This window comes from Carcharhinus amblyrhynchos, chromosome 3 (genome assembly GCF_965287045.1).
Source record: "Carcharhinus amblyrhynchos chromosome 3, sCarAmb.v2.hapA, whole genome shotgun sequence".
Lineage (NCBI taxonomy): Eukaryota > Metazoa > Chordata > Chondrichthyes > Carcharhiniformes > Carcharhinidae > Carcharhinus > Carcharhinus amblyrhynchos.
Window position 1 is genome coordinate 78,096,752 of NC_137326.1, and position 19,942 is coordinate 78,116,693.

At 42.5% G+C, this 19,942-nt stretch overlaps 1 protein-coding gene across 1 annotated transcript in view; it reads left to right on the forward strand.

Annotated features, from left to right (window-relative positions):
- Positions 1-19,942, forward strand: part of aire (autoimmune regulator) — a 120,227-nt gene that overhangs the window by 94,428 nt on the left and 5,857 nt on the right. Inside the window, exons 8-14 of the mRNA XM_080185417.1 lie at positions 4-119; positions 2,215-2,323; positions 4,572-4,760; positions 5,597-5,739; positions 5,920-6,016; positions 10,284-10,367; positions 15,527-15,653. Coding sequence (XP_080041543.1) covers positions 4-119; positions 2,215-2,323; positions 4,572-4,760; positions 5,597-5,739; positions 5,920-6,016; positions 10,284-10,367; positions 15,527-15,607 — 819 coding nt within the window. The 3' untranslated portion in view covers positions 15,608-15,653. The remainder of the gene's footprint in view (positions 1-3; positions 120-2,214; positions 2,324-4,571; positions 4,761-5,596; positions 5,740-5,919; positions 6,017-10,283; positions 10,368-15,526; positions 15,654-19,942) is intronic.

The following is a 19,942-nucleotide window of genomic DNA, read 5'->3' on the forward strand; positions in this document are numbered from 1 at the left end:
CAGAAGAACGATGATGAGTGTGCGGTGTGCAGAGATGGAGGCGAGCTGATCTGCTGTGATGGTTGTCCCAGAGCCTTTCATTTAGGCTGTCTTGTGCCCCCACTCACAGAAATACCTATGTAAGTACTAGAGCTTTGTAAAAATACATCACTTCATAGAACCATGGAAGATTACAACACAGAGGGAAACCATTTGGCCCAGTGGGCCTTTGCCAGGGAGAGGCAAACAAATGAGCTTCTATATTACCTGCTGATTTGAAGGCTCTGTGGTAGGCAAAAGGAGAAAAAAACAAGTATAATCAGTTATCAGTACTAGCTGTGGCTGAGTGGATAGCACCTCGTCTCAGAGACAGAAGGTTGTTAGCTCAAACCCCACTCCAGGAGTTGAGAAGACATAATTTGTATTGGCATTTTAGTACTCTCAGTATTGAGGGTGGGCTTCACTGCCATAGGTGATGCCTTTTTGATAATATGTTAAATTGAGGCCATGCGTGCCACTTCAAATGGATGTTTAAGGCCTTGTGGTACTATTTCAAAGCAGCAGAAAACTCCCCAGTGTCCAACCAACTCTCATAAAGCTGGTTATCTGGTTATTATTAGTCAGGCTCCTGTGACAGCATCTTCATAACCCAGGACCTCTACTGTCTAGAGAACAAGCGCAGCAAACACATGCAAATACCACTACCTACAGGTTCCCTTCCAGGTCACACAGCATCCTGACATGGAAATATAACCATTCCTTCACTGTCATTGATTCAAAATCATGGAACTCCTCCTATACCCCAACAGCACTGTACATAGCAAGGACCGCAGTGGTTCCAAGATTTCCAAAACACTCCTAAGAAGAAAGAACAACATTAGTCGGCACATTGCATGCTCTTATACAAAAAGAGTATCCATAAAAACTCTGGAAAACCCTTCAAAGATTCCAACAGTCTAGGTCATTCCTGGCTGTGTTAAAGCACCTCAGTGGCAGGCTTGTCTGCATTTACAGGGTTGATAGTAGTCATGATGTGGAGATGCCAGCATTGGACTGGGGTAAACACAGTAAGAAGTCTGACAACACTAGGTTTAAGTCCAACCGATTTATTATCAAATAAATTGGTTGGACTTAAAACCTGGTGTTGTCAGACTTCTTACTGTGCATTTACAGGGCCAGACTGGGCAGACGAGAATAGCAGGCTCATTAACTTGGATCCCTGCTCCATTCATTCTGTCATCTGGGCCAGCTCCATAGGTTTTTTGAAGGTGATTTTCGTCTCTGCTAATAATCTTTTTTGAATTGTTAAGCTGTTTACACCACAGACTGTTCTGTCTCTTAATGCTGGGCCAAATTCACAGCGTTCGCCGAATCCCCTAAGACTTGTCAGGAATCCTGAAATGGTCTTCCCTGGCTCACAGATTGCTGCATGAAATTTGTATCTCAACAAAATGATCAAGGGCCAGGGGTTAAAGTGATTTTAGACCAGATCTGCAATCTGGTCCAATGAATTTGTGACTGGAGCGCCTGGCGACGTTAGTGTTCTCACTAAGCTGTAAGTCTGTGAGCCACAGACTGTTAATAAAATAACCTTCCTCTTGTCTTCTGTGGTTATTTCATTTGCAACTATGTAATTTTGCAGCCTTTTCATATAACGTTCCCAGTCATTGACCTCTGGGTCGAATGGATTGATCTTTCCTGCCATAGACATTGTGAAATGAGTGTACCTTACTACTTACTATTCCCTACTCTTGACGCTCCAGTTTCCTCCCCCTCTAACTGGACACTATAGACCCAAATGACTTTAATCTTTGCCTCATTGTCAATGTAATAGATCAAGGGCGACTCAATGAAGTTTTAACTATAAAGGCTTTATTTACATTTATATACATGCACAACAAGTTAAGACTAGACTACAAGTGCGATTGCTCTTCTGGACTGGGGCTCCAACTGCCAGTCCCTCCTCGACCTATGGTGCATACCCTCCTGCCGTTTGTCTCTGCTTCCTGCCAGTGATCCTTAAGGTCCTTGCTGGTCACATGGCCCTCGGAACACCCCACCCCCCCTCCCCTTTAATGGCCACGCTACTATAACACCCAAACTCAGTATAATATATTTGCATTTCAAAACCTCAACTGTATATTTATAACAGTGTATTTATCTCCTAATGCAGCCTTTGCCATTTGTCTGAGTTGATCCATTACTCATTTTTCTTTTGTTTCGGTATCTGCTCAGTGGTACCTGGAGGTGTTTGTCCTGCACTCCCAAAGGTGGTGACAGCAGAGCTGCAATATCCACAGTATCTGAGAAGAACCAGCAATCACCAAGCACAGCAGGAGTCCAAGTAAGTCATGTCCCAGTGAAGTCCAAATCAACCTAGTCACTTCCATGGCACAAAACTTTGAAGCAGCCAAAGTAGCCTGTGCAAGTCGAACAATGTTTAGTATCATATATGGCGTCAACATAGAAAAATAAAGCCAACACCAAACTGCCCAAACCAAACCAGGAATGGCCACCCCAGTGAGCTATGAGCTCTGCTGCCAGTTAGGGGTGGATCAAAGGCTTTTTAAAGTCATGTTGTTTATCATCAACTTGTGATCAGAGAGCTCTCCATGGCAATGATGTCTTACGTTTCGTTTGACACCAGTCCCAAAAGTAACCAGGTTTCCCATAATATTTTTCCTTCCACGATTGCTCACTGGTATCCTTATTTCAATCTTCAATCTCCAAAATACTGCCCATTAATGCCCTTATCTCCATCTCAACTCCAGAACACTGTTCAATAATTCTCAAATGAGAATGCAGGGTTCAAGAATTGATAGAGAGCTGGCTGAAAGATAGAATAAAAAGTCTGACAACACCAGGTTTTAGTCCAACCTATTTATTTGATAATATACTCACAAGCTTTCGGGGTTAGTCCCTTCGTCAGGTGAATGGGTTCATTCACCTGACGAAGGGACTAACCCCGAAAGCTTGTGAGTATATTATCAAATAAATAGGTTGGACTAAAACCTGGTGTTGTCAGACTTTTTACTGTGTTTACGCCAGTCCAACGCCGGCATACCCACATCATGAAAGATAGAAAGCAGAGAATAAGGGTAAATGGTAGCTATTTCAGAAAATGGTTTCCCACAAGGATTAGTGCAAAGATTGCTGATGCTCATAATTTATATTAATGATTTTGGAATCAAAAGTTTAATTTCTATATTTGTTGGTAACACCGAATTAGGAAGATAGTCAATGCAATATAATATAAAGTAACAAGTACAAGAAGTGTTAATAAACTTGTGGAATGGGAATATAATTGCCAAATGAATTTTAACACAAACAAGTGAGACATTTTGGGAAAACAATTAAGGAAGTCACATATTCCTTGGGTAATAAGAATACAAATTGGAAAGAAGAGCAAAGGAACTTCGGACTGAAAAAACATAAATTACTAGATGTTGTGAAGCAGGGTATTAAGACCAGGAAAAAAAGCTAAACATTTATTTCTATCGGGATAGAACTGAACATTTGAGAAGTTACGAAAACCTGCATAGATTTTTGATTAAACCACATTTGGAGATGTCTACAGTTAAATTACATAAAGGCACCAGAGAGGATGCAAAATAAATTTACAAAGCTGATACCAGAAACGGAAGGTTATATCGCTAAGGAAACACTGGGTCTCTTTTCTCTTGGAGTGAATTTTGATTTGATTTATTATTGTCACATGTACGGGATACAATGAAAAGTATTGTTTCTTGCTGGCTATGCAGACAAAGCATACCATTCATAGGGTACATGGGGAGAAGGAAAAAAGAGCATGCAGAATATACTGTTACAGTCAAAGCTATAGTGTAAAGAAAGATCAACTTAATATATGGTATGTGAATAGTATGGTTGCATTTAAGGAGAAGCTAGATAAACAGATTATCTGATAGAGTTAAAAGAGGAAGGATGAGTTTGAGTGGAGTATAAATGCACTGGATTGGCGGAATTTAAATTTATTTAATAAATCTGGAGTTGAAAGCTAGTCCTAGTAATGGCAACCCTGAGAACATTATTGATTATTGCAAACACCCATCTGATTCACTAATGTCCTTTAGGGAAGGAAATCTGCTATCTGCCTGTATGGCCTACATGTAACTCTGGACCCACAGTAATGTGTTTGACTCTTAACTGCCCTCTGAAATGGGCTAGCAAGTCACTCTGTTCAAGGGCAGTTGAGGATAGACAACAAATACGGGGCTTGCTGGTGACTCCGCCATGAGAGTTTTTTTTAAAAATTGCCTTTGTGCTCTGAAAAGCTGCCTTTGTTTTCTGACCGTGTCTCCTTCATCCCCTAGCTTCGGTCCCTGCGTTCCCCTATCACACATCCTGTGGTACTTCCTCATCCCTGTACCCAACCTTCTCCCACCACTGCACGACCCCCAGAGAGTATTTTCTAATTTTTCACACTGCTTTCCCCTTCAGATTCCAGCTCATCCATTTTGCTGGATTGGGAACTGAACTTAAGCCAGGAATTATTGGCAGACGCTCATGTTGCCCACACCAGACCCCTGATGTGCTTGCTTTTCTGTTCAATGATTGTTTGTTTTCTGCACTAGGTGGTCTTATACCAGCAGAGGTTGGTGGGAGAGTTGGAGCAGCTGCTGAAATCATCATCCTTCAACAACAGAGAGCATCCTCCCACCACTGGACCCTCATCCACAGCAATTAGCACACCACCATCTTCAACACCTTCTTCGGCTTCATCCTCATCTTCAGCCTCCTTCACTGGCAACGAGAAACAGCAGGTAACACAATGTGAATGATGCATCACCTCAAGTCTGTACTCATTCCTTCGCCCAAACTTCATTGTCTCTATTCAATCTTCCCAGACTAACAGAGAATGATCTCTGAGGTTCCCCTTCTTCTCACTCATTCTAGAATCACAGCCTGCATTTGCCTTCTTCTCACACTATCACTTGTCCTGCCTCACCCACCCTTCAATCACAGCCTGAAATTTCTAAGCCTTGCCTGCTTCTTCTCATCATCACATTTATGGGCAATATTCCTCTCAGCTTTGGTTCTCATTCTCCAGCCCCACCATCACAATCTTGAATTTGGGTTTCTCATGCCCAACCCATTCCATTGCAGTCTGGGATCTAATAATTTCCCCTCCCATCCCATCATCACTATTAGGGATCTAATATATGCATTTTCCTTCTGTCACTCCACTATCATATTCTGGAATCACAAGGCTCCCCTTGTTCTCTTATTATCTTTTAACAGGGTTAGCCCGAACCTGACCCTAATCTCCTCCCTCCCACTGTTCTCAATTTTGTCTTTCTTCCCTGCCTAGTACTCCCGCCTCCCTTTCCCTTTCTATTTCATTGCTAGTCTTCTTTCATTTCCTATTCTTCCACTTTCTTTTTCCCTCCTTCTTCCCTCAGTCTGTCACTGCTATCCTTTCCCCCCTTTCCTCTGAATTATAGGAATTTCCTCATCTTCACTATATTTTCTCTTTCCCATCACTATCTTTCCTGTCCAAATTCAGCTGCTCCAGGCTGTAGTCTAGAATTTCCATTATTGCTAACACTGTCTGTGAGGGAGTAATACTTCTCCTAACACCCCATGTTTATATCTTCAGATGCTGCTGCAGACTCGTGAAAATCAGGCCCTCAATTCCATTTGCGGGGTGTGCAAAGCTGGTGGAGATTTGAAACGGTGCACCCAGTGCCATGTAGCCTTCCACTCCCACTGCCACTTTCCTGCCACCTTGGAGAATATGAGGTATATAATCGGAGAAATTGAGACAGCAGCCTTTAAAATTAATGTGTACTGCATGAAATCAGTCTGCCTGGTAATAGGTCTGTGTTAAAATAACGGAATTGTCCAACACTCAATGAGAAATTAAAACTATCATTCTGTACTGGGACTTCTACTGACACCATTACTTCACCTGTGTCACAGGACAGGGAGATGTACCTCCTGTACAAACAGACCAGTGCTGAATATGCCAATTGAGTCTGAAATGCAACAGAAACCCCCAACAACACAAACAGCTCCAGTAAGTCCATGATACTTTGTGAACTAGTGCTACAGCTTAACTGATAGTTTATCTAGCTGCTAGTCAATTTATATGTGTACATATTTTATATATATGTTTTTAATAGTTGTAAAAAGTATGATCCTTGCTTTAGCAGGAGTGATCTGAGCCAGATGGCTGCAGGCTGAAGTACACTTTCAACGAACTATGTACTTGTCCTCCTAGGTCCCTCTGTCCCTCAGGGCTCTACCGTTCACTGTATAAGTCCTATTCTGGTTTGATTTTCCAAAATGCAACACCTCACACTTATCTGTATTGAAATCCATTTGTCAATCATCGGCCCCCTTCCCTAACTAGAGTCAGAGTCATACAGGTTTACAGAATGGAGACAGGCCTTTCAGCCTAACCTGACCATGCCGCCCTTTTTTTTAAAACCCCTAAACTAATACCAATTGCCTGCATTTGGCCCAGATCCCTCTATACCCATCGTACCCATGTAACTATCTAAATGCTTTTAAAAGATAAAATTGTATCTGCCTCTACTACTACCTCTGGCAGCTTGTTCCAGACACTCACCACCCTCTGCGTGAAACAATTGCCCCTCTGGACACTTTCATATCTCTCCCGTCAAGAGATACTGATCAAGATCCCCTTGAAACTTGTGACAACCTTCTTCGTCATCAACGATACCTCCCAATTTAGTATCATCTGCAAACTTATTAAACATGGCCTTGTACATTCAGATTCAAATGATTTATATGAATAACAGATAACAAGGGTCCCAACACAGACCCCACCAGTCACAGGCCTCCAGTCCAAGAAACAACCAGCCAATTTTGAATCTGATTTGTTAGCTCTCCCTGGATCCCATGCAACCTAACCTTCCAGACTAACCCGCCATGTGGGTAGGTTTTATACTGAGTAAAGATTTGGTATGCACAGACGGATAACGTGGTGGTGGCTATGTTGTACCAGCTGCTTTATCGTGCTGAGCTTGCTAAACTCCCCAAAGGTATTGAGGTGAAACTCAAGAGGCTTATCCCTAATAATCTGCTGGTGGCGCAGATCGACACAAATGGATACGATCTGGTGGCCATTACAGAGACGTGGCTGCAGGGTGACAGGGACTGGGAGCTGAATGTACAGGGCTATCAAGTGTTTAGGAAGGATAGGCAGGAGGGAAAAGGGGGGGGCGTAGCTCTGCTGATTAAGGATAGCATCACGGTGGTAGCAAGGGATGATATTGGAGCCAAGGAGCAGAGGGTGGAATCGTTGTGGGTGGAGATTAGGAACAGCAAAGGGAGGAAGACGCTGGTGGGTGTCGTCTATAGGCCCCCGAATAATGATCTGGAGGTGGGGCGGGCTGTTAACGCGCAAATAAGTGCGGCGTGCAGGAATGGGACGGCCGTAGTTATGGGGGATTTCAATCTGCATATTGATTGGTCGACCCATGTTGGACGCGGGGGGCTCGAGGAAGAGTTCTTGGAATGCTGCTGGGATAGTTTCCTCGAACAGTGTGTGTTGGAGCCGACGAGGGAGCGAGCTATCTTGGATCTGGTGCTATGTAATGAGGCGGGTAGAATTAGGGACCTTGTGGTGAAGGATCCTCTTGGGGAGAGTGATCATTGTATGGTGGAGTTTCTGGTGCAGTTGGAGGAGGAGAAAGTGGGTTCCCGGACACGCGTCCTTTGTTTGAATAGAGGGGAGTACAGTAGGATGAGAGAAGAATTGGCGAATGTGGACTGGGGGAGCACGTTGGAGGGAGGGTCTGTTGAGGAGCAGTGGAGGATCTTTAAGGAGATCTTTCTTGGTGCTCAGCGGAAATTTATTCCGATGGTCAAAAAGGATAGTAGGAGGAGAGGTAATAAGCCGTGGATAACGAAGGAGGTGAAGGAAAGTGTTAAACTAAAAGCGGAGGTAATAAGCCGTGGATAACGAAGGAGGTGAAGGAAAGTGTTAAACTAAAAGCGGAGGAATTTAGAGTAGCTAAGAGTAGTGGGCGAGAAGAGGATTGGGAGAAGTTTAAATGTCAACAAAGATTGACAAAGAAGTTGATAAAGAAGGGTAGGAGAAACTATGAAGCTGGGCTAGCGCTTAATATAAAAAAGGATAGCAAGAGTTTTTATAAATATATAAAAAGGAAGAGGCTGGCTAGGGTGAATGTTGGTCCTTTAGAGGATGAGAAAGGGGACCTAGTGGTAGGGGATGGGGATATGGCTAAGGTATTGAATAACTTTTTTGTTTCTGTCTTCACGGAGGAGGACGTGAATAATTTGCCGGGTGTTAGCGATGGAAAGGTGGTAGGACTGGAGGGTCTTAATGACATTACTGTTACTAGAGAGGCGGTGCTCGACAGACTGGAGGGGCTGATTGTGGACAAGTCCCCAGGACCGGATGGAATGCATCCGAGGGTTCTGAAAGAAATGGCGGAGGTGATAGTGGATGCCTTGGTGGTTATTTTCCAAACGTCGCTGGATTCCGGGGAAGTGCCGGATGATTGGAAAACGGCTAATGTTACGCCGTTGTTTAAGAAGGGTGCCAGGCAAAAGGCGGGGAATTATAGGCCGGTTAGTTTAAGGTCTGTGGTAGGTAAAATGTTAGAATCTGTCATTAAGGAGGAAATTGCGAGGCATCTTGAAGAGAATTGCTTGATAGAGCAGACGCAGCACGGTTTCATTAAAGGGAAGTCGTGTCTGACAAATTTACTGGAGTTCTATGAGGATGTGTCTAGGGCGGTGGATAGAGGAGAGCCGGTGGATGTGGTCTTTCTAGATTTTCAGAAGGCGTTTGACAAAGTACCTCACAAGAGGTTATTGCAGAAGGTCGAGGGACATGGAGTTGGGGGTAGGGTGTTAGCGTGGATAGAGGATTGGTTGTCAAATAGGAGGCAGAGAGTGGGGGTCAACGGGTGCTATTCGGATTGGCGGATGGTGACTAGTGGAGTGCCCCAGGGGTCGGTGCTGGGGCCTCAGCTATTTACCATTTATATAGATGATCTGGAGGAGGGAACCGAGTGTAGAGTGTCGAAATTTGCTGATGACACCAAGATTGGGGGAACGGCAAATTGTGCGGAGGGTGTGGAGAGTCTGCAGAAGGATCTAGATAGGCTGGGCGAATGGGCCAGGAAATGGCAAATGGAATTTAATGTTGGCAAGTGTGAGGTGGTCCACTTTGGTAGGAAGAATGGTAGGAAGGACTATTACTTACAGGGCGAAAAACTGCAACAGGCGACGGTGCAGAGGGACCTTGGGGTCCTTGTGCATGAGTCGCAAAAACCCAGCTTGCAGGTGCAGCAGGTGGTCAGGAAGGCGAATGGGATGCTGGCCTTCATAGCGAAGGGGATTGAATATAAAAGTAGGGAGGTCTTGCTGCAGCTGTATAGGGCACTGGTGAGGCCGCAGCTGGAGTACTGTGTGCAGTTTTGGGCGCCGCACCTGCGCAAAGATATTTTGGCCTTGGAGGGAGTGCAGAGGAGGTTTACTAGGCTGATACCGGAGTTGAGGGGGTTGAGCTATGAGGAGAGGCTGAATAAACTGGGCTTGTACTCGTTAGAGTTTAGAAGAATGAGGGGAGATCTCATTGAGACGTATAAGATGATGAATGGGATGGATAGGATAGAGGTGGAAAGACTCTTCCCGCTCAAAAAAGACAGTAGGACTAGGGGGCACAGCCTCAAGATAAAAGGGGGGCGGTTTAGAACGGAGTTGAGGAAGTACTTCTTCACTCAAAGGGTGGTGAATCTCTGGAATTCTCTGCCCGTTGAAGTGGTGGAGGCTGCCTCGCTAAATATTTTTAAGACGCGGGTTGATGGGTTTTTGATAGGAGAGGGGATTAAGGGTTATGGGGAGAGGGCGGGAAAGTGGAACTGAGCAGCGACAGATCAGCCATGATCTTATTGAATGGCGGGGCAGGCTCGAAGGGCTGGATGGCCTACTCCTGCTCCTATTTCTTATGTTCTTATAAAGAGGTGGAAGTATAAAAACAATCAGCTCAAGGCCAAGAAAGGTTAGTATTGAGATAAAAGAATATCAAAAGCTACATATGGAATTAGGATCTGCTAAAACTGATCAGTGCAGGAAAGCAATTTCTATGCACAAATGATGAGTTAATTAATGAAAGCTAGAATCAGTGAGAATATATGAGTATTGGTCACAGGAAGTAAATCATGTGAATGAGGATTAGGGTTAGGTTTTTAAAAAGTTTAAAGTTTTCTTTAAGTTTTAAAATCTCTTGGCCACTGTGTTTAACATTTAACTTTTTATTTTTCTTTTGTCCTCTTTCTCTTTAGACTGTTGAGCATGAAACAGAAGTAGATTCATTCATTAATGAACAGCTCTTCAACAAGGAGGAGTTTGACTCAATTCTCCGAGAGGTGAGTTCACAGCAAATTCAGCAAGGAAAGATTGACCAAACCTGGAGAGTCTGTGGGTCAGACACTGGTCTTTCACATTCTGGGACTGGGTGGTACAAGGATAGTAGATATACCATGTGGGGAATTGAAGTTCGTAATGCTTTTGAAGAATAGACACCGAGTAAGCAAAAGAGAAAGGTATCTGAAATCATCAACAGGGTAATTTTAATGCTCCAGAAGCCAGTTGGTGAAGGATAGATCTGAAGCCAATCTTTACAGATGCATTAATTTACAAAGTTACACATTACAAGCAAGCACCTCCTGATCCAACAACTCAATATTATCAGTCTCTTTATTGAGTCATAAATGTATTCCCAGGTAATGTCCATTCCTTGCATATATTAAATACAATGACCATGATCTTATGATCTTGTCCCACAAGACTTTTGACAAGATGAGGTGGTAACATCAGGTGGGAGGTAAAAATCAAGTTCAAGCCCGGTTTTTCACCTTCCCCGATCATACTGGCACTGTTTTACTCGTAAAATCAACTTGCACCAATGATGTATGTTCCCCACCAACAGGGACTAGACATGATGGCCTTGCTGGGGAACTGGGTGGTCAGAGGACACTAAAGCTGCTAAGTGGTCAGGGCAGGGCAAAGCAGTGTCCATGGGGCAGTGCCAGCCTGGCATCTTGTCACTGCCCACCGGGCACCATAACTGTGCCAGGGGTGGAGCCCTAGTGGGGGTAGAGCCAAGACAGGGGGTGGGAGATGAATGGAGAACTCCGCAGGAGGGCCAAGAGAGAAAGGGGAGAACTCTACCTGGGGGTGGGGGCAGGGATCAGTGATCAGGGAGGGAAGGAGAGAACTCTGCCTGGGGCAAACGTGGCAGGGATGATTGGGTAGCGATCTCAATGGAGGGGAGTCCTGATGATCATGGGATGAATGGAAGGAGTTGGGCAGGAGATCTCACAGTACTGGGAAATCAGGGTGCTTGCACAATGGTGCACCTGAGGGCCATAATATTGCATTTTCAAATTTTCCCGAAAAAACAAATCTGAAACTCTCCATTTTCCCGCTCGTTCAGCACTTAGAATTCTTTTGGTAAAATTCCACTCATTTAATACACAATTAACAGATTTCCTTTTCTCCTTAAATAGGATCAATATGTACCACCAATATTTCAAAATCATTTAATTCAAGAACCTTTATCATCTGTACAAAACATTAAAGAAGACATCCTTGTTATATTCTTGATAACCAAATGGTGAAGGAAGAACATAGACCCAGTCCTTACTTGGAATAGATTATTCAGAGTGAAACATTACTAACAGTCTCTTGATTTCACTCAATTCCAATGATAGTTTTATGTGATCAAATAACAATTTAATTGATGCCCTCCACTTTTATGTACTTCATCTCAATTGATGCAATTAATATGCCTCCTTCAGTATGCCCAACAATTTATCTGTCCGTGCAATTATTTTTTAAAACAATCTGACGGTTGATGACTTACATCCATCTATTCAATTTTAGAGATTTACTATCTCTCAACATTTGATTCAAGCCAGATAGGTACATCCATAATACTTTCTCACTCATACTTCTGTGGTGTGTACATTGTCCTATAATGAATCATTAGCTCCATAACAGTGGATAATGCACTATCTTGAAAACACCAGTTGTACAGAATCTCACTTAAAGATTTTGACAGAAAGAATTCTGTATTCTATTCCTCCACAAGAGCCAGTGTTTCAACAGCAAATGTACTTTTAACAACCCTTTTTATTTTCCCAAGTGAAAGGGCATTTTCCATTTTCACCCTTAAGAAATATTATAAAAAGTTCTACTAAAATATCTATCAGGAAGAGTAGCATGTAATGCATCACTAAAATCATTAGTTTCTTGCTCTTTAGGTCACCTAAGGATAGGAAATTTATTCCTCCAGATTTAATTTTCAATGTTTTATTTTCTCTTAAAATATTTTTTACTTTTGAAAGTTTCATCATAGTACTTAACTGCAACACATTAAAACTACAATTTGGTCTAGTGTGAGCGACCAACTGCTAGAAATTCTGTTCTGAGACTCTCCTGTGGCCTTTATTTAATTGTGTGATCTACTCAAACTTTGGTCTCTACTTTTTACATCTGTCAGAAATACTATGGCGGGATCTCCCTCTTGCACCATCAATGGATCTTTCTCTGGTATGAGTTTTTTTTGACGGAAGAGTTACTTGTGAACCTACTTTTTAATGATCTTTCTCACCTTCCACTTTTTCAGCCAATCTGCGAGTCTATGGACTTTCATTCTTATCCATTATCCTGAACATTCAACCTGTATTTAAACTTGCCAGTAAGTTTTCCTGCACGTCCCACAATTGTCACATTCCTCTATTCACTCAACTCCTTTGGAATATTCGTCACCCACGTAAAAATTTGAGCAGTTGGTCTTGGATGTGATAGCTGAATCCTTTGTCATGATCACTCACATTACCACTAACCAGCCCTCGATTTACCATATTACTGTTCCTTAGGATCTTCATCACAAGACATACGAACATTTGAGGTACGAGGTACAAGTACTTCATTTCCTTACTGCAGTTGCTAAGATTGTGACATTTCGTAATTAATTCTGAGAAATGAAAACAACAATTTGATTGCCAGCCATCTTGACCTATTACCTTACCAAACCTTTTCCATATCCTATGATCATCTCTTTCATAATACTCAAAATCATCTGAATTAAATCCTTTCTCAGATGTTCTATACAATGCCTCAGAATGCTGAAATTTTCTCAGAGCCCTGAGCCTTGATGAAGGTCAAATGTGTGAAAAAATATTGAACGAATTGTCGTAGCTTCTGGAACAGCAGGACTATCGCACACTGCAGAAGACAATGTGAGATTTTGCCCATGAATGAATTAAATATATCTTCCAACTATCTGAAGTGAATTATTTTGCATAAACTGCTCATGCCAGGGTTGCCAACCAGCAGTTAGTTGATCAGCCAGAATTTTATGCTTCATCTCATCAATCACCATGATTCCTTTCACAAAATCCACTGCAGAAAGGACTTTCAGCTGTGCTTTCAGGATCATAATGTCCATGTTTACCTGAGACATTGAAATAAATAACCAACGAGTAATGAGTATCATCCTTGAAGTGCTTTGCATAAATGCAGGCCCCAAGAGCAATGAGGATTGCAGTGCTGATCCTGCCTCTTGAAGGTTGCTGTAGGCAGTGGAATGTTGCTGGGATGTTTGCAGAGGCTGCATGAATGAAAATCTGTTTACCAACTGCTCGTTATCCCGTCACTGATCCTGAGGCTGCATTACCTTCCAAGGATGAGGCCATCATGATGCTAATTACTCATTTAACAATTGACGTGCTGCATTTAATGATCTGGTTCGCAACAAAGGTGGTTACATGGACACAGAATGGAAAACAAAGATCAAAGAGGCTATTATTGGTTATTTGTCTCCTGGAACCTGGTAGCTACAAGCATGTCACATGCACTCCTGCCTTGGATAGTCCATGAATTAGCCTCTTCTTCTGGAGCCACTGCTTTGTCACCCTCATCCAGATCTGCCCTCATGTCCTCCTAATTGGAGGAGGTGTGCAGCTCCTCCAATTCTCTTTCCAGAAAGATATCCTCCCTTTAGAACGGCAGGTTGTTTCTAGTGCAGCTAGTCACTATGCTGCATGAGGCCCTCGGGGAGGGTACTATGGTGCATGTCTGACCAGTCCAAACACAGGAAATGCATCTTCAGGATGCCAATAGTCTGCTTAATCAATCAGCACGAGCAGCGTTGTACTTCTCCTTGGAGTCACTTAGTGGGCACTAAATGGGCATCATCAGCCACGTCTTTAGTGACTAGCCTTTGTCACTGAGAAGCCAACCTGAAGTGCACAGAGAGCCCTTCTAGATAATGAAGATCTGCCACAGGATTCAACCCCACCCATCACCAGCGCAGAGACACATGTCTCGGTGTGATCTAGTTCTAGAGCAAGTTTGGGATCACAATCTGGTAAGCACAGCACAATGTGAAAAATACTGGGGCTGAGGATTTACTGTCAGAGCAGCTTTGACCACTCGCTCCCTCCAGCCCTATGACTGCGAGATACCTCCTGTTGAGCATCATGGACAGGATTTTCCTCCCACAAAATCACTCTCCGTCCTTCCTCTCTCTTTAATCATTGATTTCATAGTCATTGTTGTTGCTATCCCAGTCCTCCACACTTAACCATTCGATGCTGATTTTCTGATATACCATTGTAGATCTGACTACTCCGCATCTTGAGGCTCATTGTACTGTGACTTAAAGAGACCACTAAGTGCTGACATTACCTGTTTCATATTTACAGTCTGCAGCTGCCTTTCACGACTGAGCCACCTGCGGCCCAGTATAAAGTCACCAACCCCCAGGCCCAGCATGTGAGGGAATGACAACATCCTGTGCACTGTGCAAGACATGACTGACAAGAGGGCTGACAAACCCTCTCCCTCCATAAACTGGGACTTGGATAGGTGTGTCAAACACAGCTCTCTAAATTGTGGCGTGGATCCATTGAAATGACTATGTTTTCTGGCTCCGAGTATTCAACTCACCCACCCATCCAGTCCTGTGACAGTTTGTACACTTGTTTAATCTTCCTATCATCACACTCCCCCACCACCACCCACCAGTTATATTTTGCCCTTCAGCTCCCTCCCCTCCTCACTCCCACCTTTGTGTTGGTCTGGAATAGTAAGTCTTGCCTCAGAGACCCTCATACCTCCTTGCTGTTCATGCTTGCACATATTTAGCATGGAGTCAGAATAGGAAACTGACTTCTGGCCCTCTTGTCACATTTTCCCATCCCTCCACCATGACGCCTGTGTTGTTCCTCATTATCAAATCACTGTGTTTCTTTCTTATTGCAATCTCTAATCTCATTTTGTGTCAATTCATATTAAATGCAACCTAATGTCAGACAACTGAGTCCATCTGCATTATGTACCGAACAGTTGAACACCAACATTATGCCTTCCTTCCTTGATCACCACAGGCGCTGACCTTTTCCTTATCCAGAGCAGGTCTGCCCTTCTCCTTGGCACTGGCCCGGGAACGTGATCAGGAGTGGCAAAAGAACAACCTGATGCTCTTAACTTAATTTGTTCTTTGATTTTGTCATAGAGCTCGATCGATGGCATCTTGCAATGGGCTCTGCAAAACATTCCCCGGCCCTTGTCTGAGACCCCTGGCCTTAATCATTAACAGAGGCCGCCTTCTGTGGAGAAGCTGACCTAACATGAACAGAAAGGTGGGGTGTGCAAAACCTTGCAGGTTTAGGAACAACAGTTGGTGACTGATCTAACATGTGTCTCAGACAGATGGATATTTATTCACGTCAACTGATGTATGGCCCTCTCAAACTCAAGCACACTGAAGACAACTAGACAGGTCACAGTTAAATTTGCCAAAGATGGTTGGGCCAAAATGCAGGAAAGTTATTTATCTTTGGTGGCTTCTCCCTACATTATTTTATTCAAAGGGGGCTGGCAGTATGTGTTGAGGCAGCCAGGGTGGGGGTCAGGGGGAGTGAAATTTCTGATGGTGCTCTTAAGGGATAAGAATCCGGTAATAGACCTCTCAGTTTTGAGTTGCCCTTCCCTCCCCACTCTGCTGCATAATTGTGGATGAATTGGCAGAGGGAAAACATTCAACCTAAACTGTGAAAATAAATGCTGGCATAACTGGGTCAGCACTTCTCAGTCTAACTGCCCAGATTCATTGGCTAAATCTGCATGTGGTGTTCGTGACTGGTAGTTTATTTTACCCAGTATTTGATGAAGCAAAGAGGCTGAATGTTGATATCAAAATGGAGGAAGTTGACATCAATGAGTAAGAACACAGGCTGGAGGGTAACAAAAGCTTATGGGAGTGCTGAAACGCACAGAAATGCAAAGTCAACATATGGAAAAAGCAATGGTGAAATAAAGTATGAAGGTAGGCTCGGAAGTTTAGAGTATTTTTTACGAGGATAAAGAAGGTTAAGAATTGATCAGAGAGAATTTTCAAAATTTTGAAAGATTTTAAGAGACTAAGACAGGCTTTTTGCATTAGTTGGTGAATCTGGTGAGAGCACAGGCAATGGATTACAAATACAAAAAGGAAACTTGTAAATACTTGTTCGGAGGATTATTAGAACATGGAATGTTTTACCATAATCACAATCACCAGAAGCATTGAGCTCACAACAGCCAGCGAATAAACGAGAAGATATTGAGAAGGGTTGAGGAAGTGAAAGACTTGGAGGGTGTGTCCATAGGTCCTTGAAAATGGCAGGATAAGATGGGAAAAAAACATATGGAATGCTTTCCTTTATTGGACAAGGTATTGAATACAAAAACAGGGATGTAATGCTGAAACTGTGTAAAACACTACTAGGCCACAGCTGGTGCTCTGTGTACAGTTCTGGTGACCACATTACAGGAAGGACATTATTGCTCCAAGGACAGATCAGAGGAGATGTATAAGGATATTGTCAGGGCTTGAAAATTGTACCTATGAGGAGAGATTGGATTGGCTACGGTTATTTTCCTTAGAACAGAGGAGGCCAAGGGGTGACCTAATTACTCAACAGGGTAGACAGGAAAGACTTGTTTCCCCCAGCTAAGGGCTCAATTACCATGGGGCACAAATTTAAGGTGATTGGTAGAAGGGTTAGAGGGAATATGACAGAAAACATTTTCACTCGGACAGTGATGGCTGTCTGGACTTGACTGCCTAAGTTGGTGGTTGAAGCTGAAATGATCAACTCATTTAAAAGGTACCTGGATCTGTATCTGACGTGCTACAGACCAGGTGCTGGAAAGTGGGATTTGAAAAAGACAGCTAGTTTATTTCTTTCTCTCTCTTTCTTTTGCCCAGTGCTGACACAATGGACTGAATGGTCCTTTTCTGCATTGTAACTTTTCTATGATTCTATGGAAAGATACATCTGCCTTGAAGGTGTTGCAACAAAGGTTCACTAAATTGGTTCCTGGGATGTGGGGGTTATCCTATGATGAGAGGCTGAGTAAATTAGGTCTTTACTCTCAGGAGTTAAGAAGAATAAGAGTTGATCTCATTGAAACCTACAAAATTCTGAAGGAGCTTGACAGGGTATTGGAGTATTGTGAGCAGTTTTGGGCCCCATATCGAAGGAAGGATGTGCTGGCCTTGGAAAGGATCCAGAAGAGGTTTACAAGAATAATCTCTGGAATGAAGAGTTTGTCATATGAGGAACAGTTGAGGATTCTGGGTCTGTACTCATAGTAGTTTAGAAGGATGAAGGAGGATCTTACTGAAACTTACAGGATATTGTGAGGCCTGGATAGAATGGACGTGGAGAGGATGTTTCCACTAGTAGGAAAAACTAGAACCAGAGAGTACAACCTCAGGCTAAAGGGACAATACTTTAAAACAGAGATGAAGAGGAATTTCTTCAACCAGAGACTGGTGAATCTGTGGAACTCTTTGCCACAGAAGACTTGGAGGCCAGGTCACTGAGTGTTTTTAAGACATAGATAGGTTCTTGATTAATAAGGGGATCAGGGGTTACGGAGAAAAGGCAGGAGAGTGGGGATGAGAAAAATATCAGCCAGGCTTGAATAGCGAAGCAGACTCGATGGGCTGAGTGGGCTAATTCTGCTCCTACGTCTTATGACTTAAACGTTATGGTGTTGTTTTCCCTGGCTGGAGAATCTAGCACAAGGATGAAGCCTCCAGATAAAGGATCGACTATTTAAGATTGAGATGAGGAGAAATTTCTTCACTCAGGTGTTTGTGAATCTTTGGAATTATCTAAAGGATTATTGATGCTTCATTGATGAGTGTTTTCAAGAGTGGGAATCGAGGGATATGTGGAACTGGCAAGAAAGTGGAGTTGAGAAGATCAGCCATGATCATATTGAATGATGTAGTGGGCTTAAGGGTCTGAATTGTCTACTCCTATTTCTTATGTTATTATGTTCAACATATGTAAATACACATTAGGTGCGAGAGTAGGCCAGTTAATACTGAGGTAGAGAGCACAGATCATTCAAAAATAAAGTATTTGTAAAAGTAAAATATTAAATGGTGCAGGACACGGAAATGGATGGATGACAAAACAGAATGGCAACACACTGTCTTCTGTTGTATTTGATTAAAACATCCTAGAACCTTCCCAGATATATTTACATTTATCCATTTTTGTCCACAAGTCAACAATGTGGAGTAGGTCAGGTACAGCGAGGGTTGAAAACAGAGTAAATCTTCAACTATGACTTATTAAACATTTGCAGGTTACATACAGCATTAATTAGATATAACTGATACGTCAAACACTTCCTCTGTACTGTTCTTCAATGTGTCTAAATAGGACCGCATTTGATTTTACACAAATCATTGTGGTTCAGATTTTGCAATAGTAATGTCTGGGAAACTCCTCTGAAACTGACAGCTACTTTTCGATTCCCTACATGTGTAGTTAAAAACAGAAATCTTGAAACTGCTATCAGTGATTCCAGGCTTACTTATAGAATGTGTTATTGAAATCCTTGCCCCCACGACCCCCACCCCTGCCACAATCAGAAAAAAATCAATGAACAGATAAAAATCTGCTCATTCAGTCTATTAGTCTAACTGTAAACAACTTTGAAAAAGTTACACCTTATATGAAATATAACTGGGGTTTAGTTCATAATTATTGCTAAACAGCATTATTGGCCCCGAAAAAGTAATTTTATATTTGTAGAATGTCAAATTTCTTCATCATGAGAAAATTTGTTTATGATCCTTCAGTTTCTTCCTGAATTCCATGCGTTTGTTCCAATCGTTTATTTTGTTCTTATTAAAATTTTAAACTTGTAACTGAAAAAGTTAGTGCTTTCTTATAGTTCGAGTCAGAAACTCCAAAGTTTCTGGAGCCTGTCTGAGTCATAAGTGTTGCCCCTTGAATTTGGCCAGGATGAGCTTGACATGTTTCATTTAAGGTATGACTTAAATGACCACTAGCTTTTATCAAGAAACAAAAAACAATACAGCACAGGAACAGGCCCTTCGGCCCTCCAAGCCTGCACCGATCATGTGTTCCTAACCAGACCATCCATTTGATTCCCTCTATTCCCAGTCCGTTCAGACGAAGTTTAATTAAGAATATAATTAGCATGTACAGTAAGAAAATTAGCAGGAACTTTTATCAATTACAAACAAAAACAAAACAACCTCAATAAATGTATAACCCTTAAGAGATATAAAACTAAGATGTTCCAATCAAAACCAATCCCATAAACAACTCTTTAAACAGGGTCAACACAGCAAAGAGTAATGTTCATGTGATACTGGAATTGAGGCCTTTGGATGAATTCTGCAGTTCTGTTGATAGATTCAAAACAATTTGAAGTCAGAACAGCTTTCCAAAACAATAGGGAGACTGTAGGCAAACCACCAACAGCAGATTCTTCCCTTCAGAAAAGCAAGACCTTGCTTTCAGATAATCAGCAGAATTTCCAGATAAAACATGGAAACCCTTCTTTTCAGCTTGCTGTCCTTTCTAAAACTCAAACCTGGTGCTCAGAAGATAAA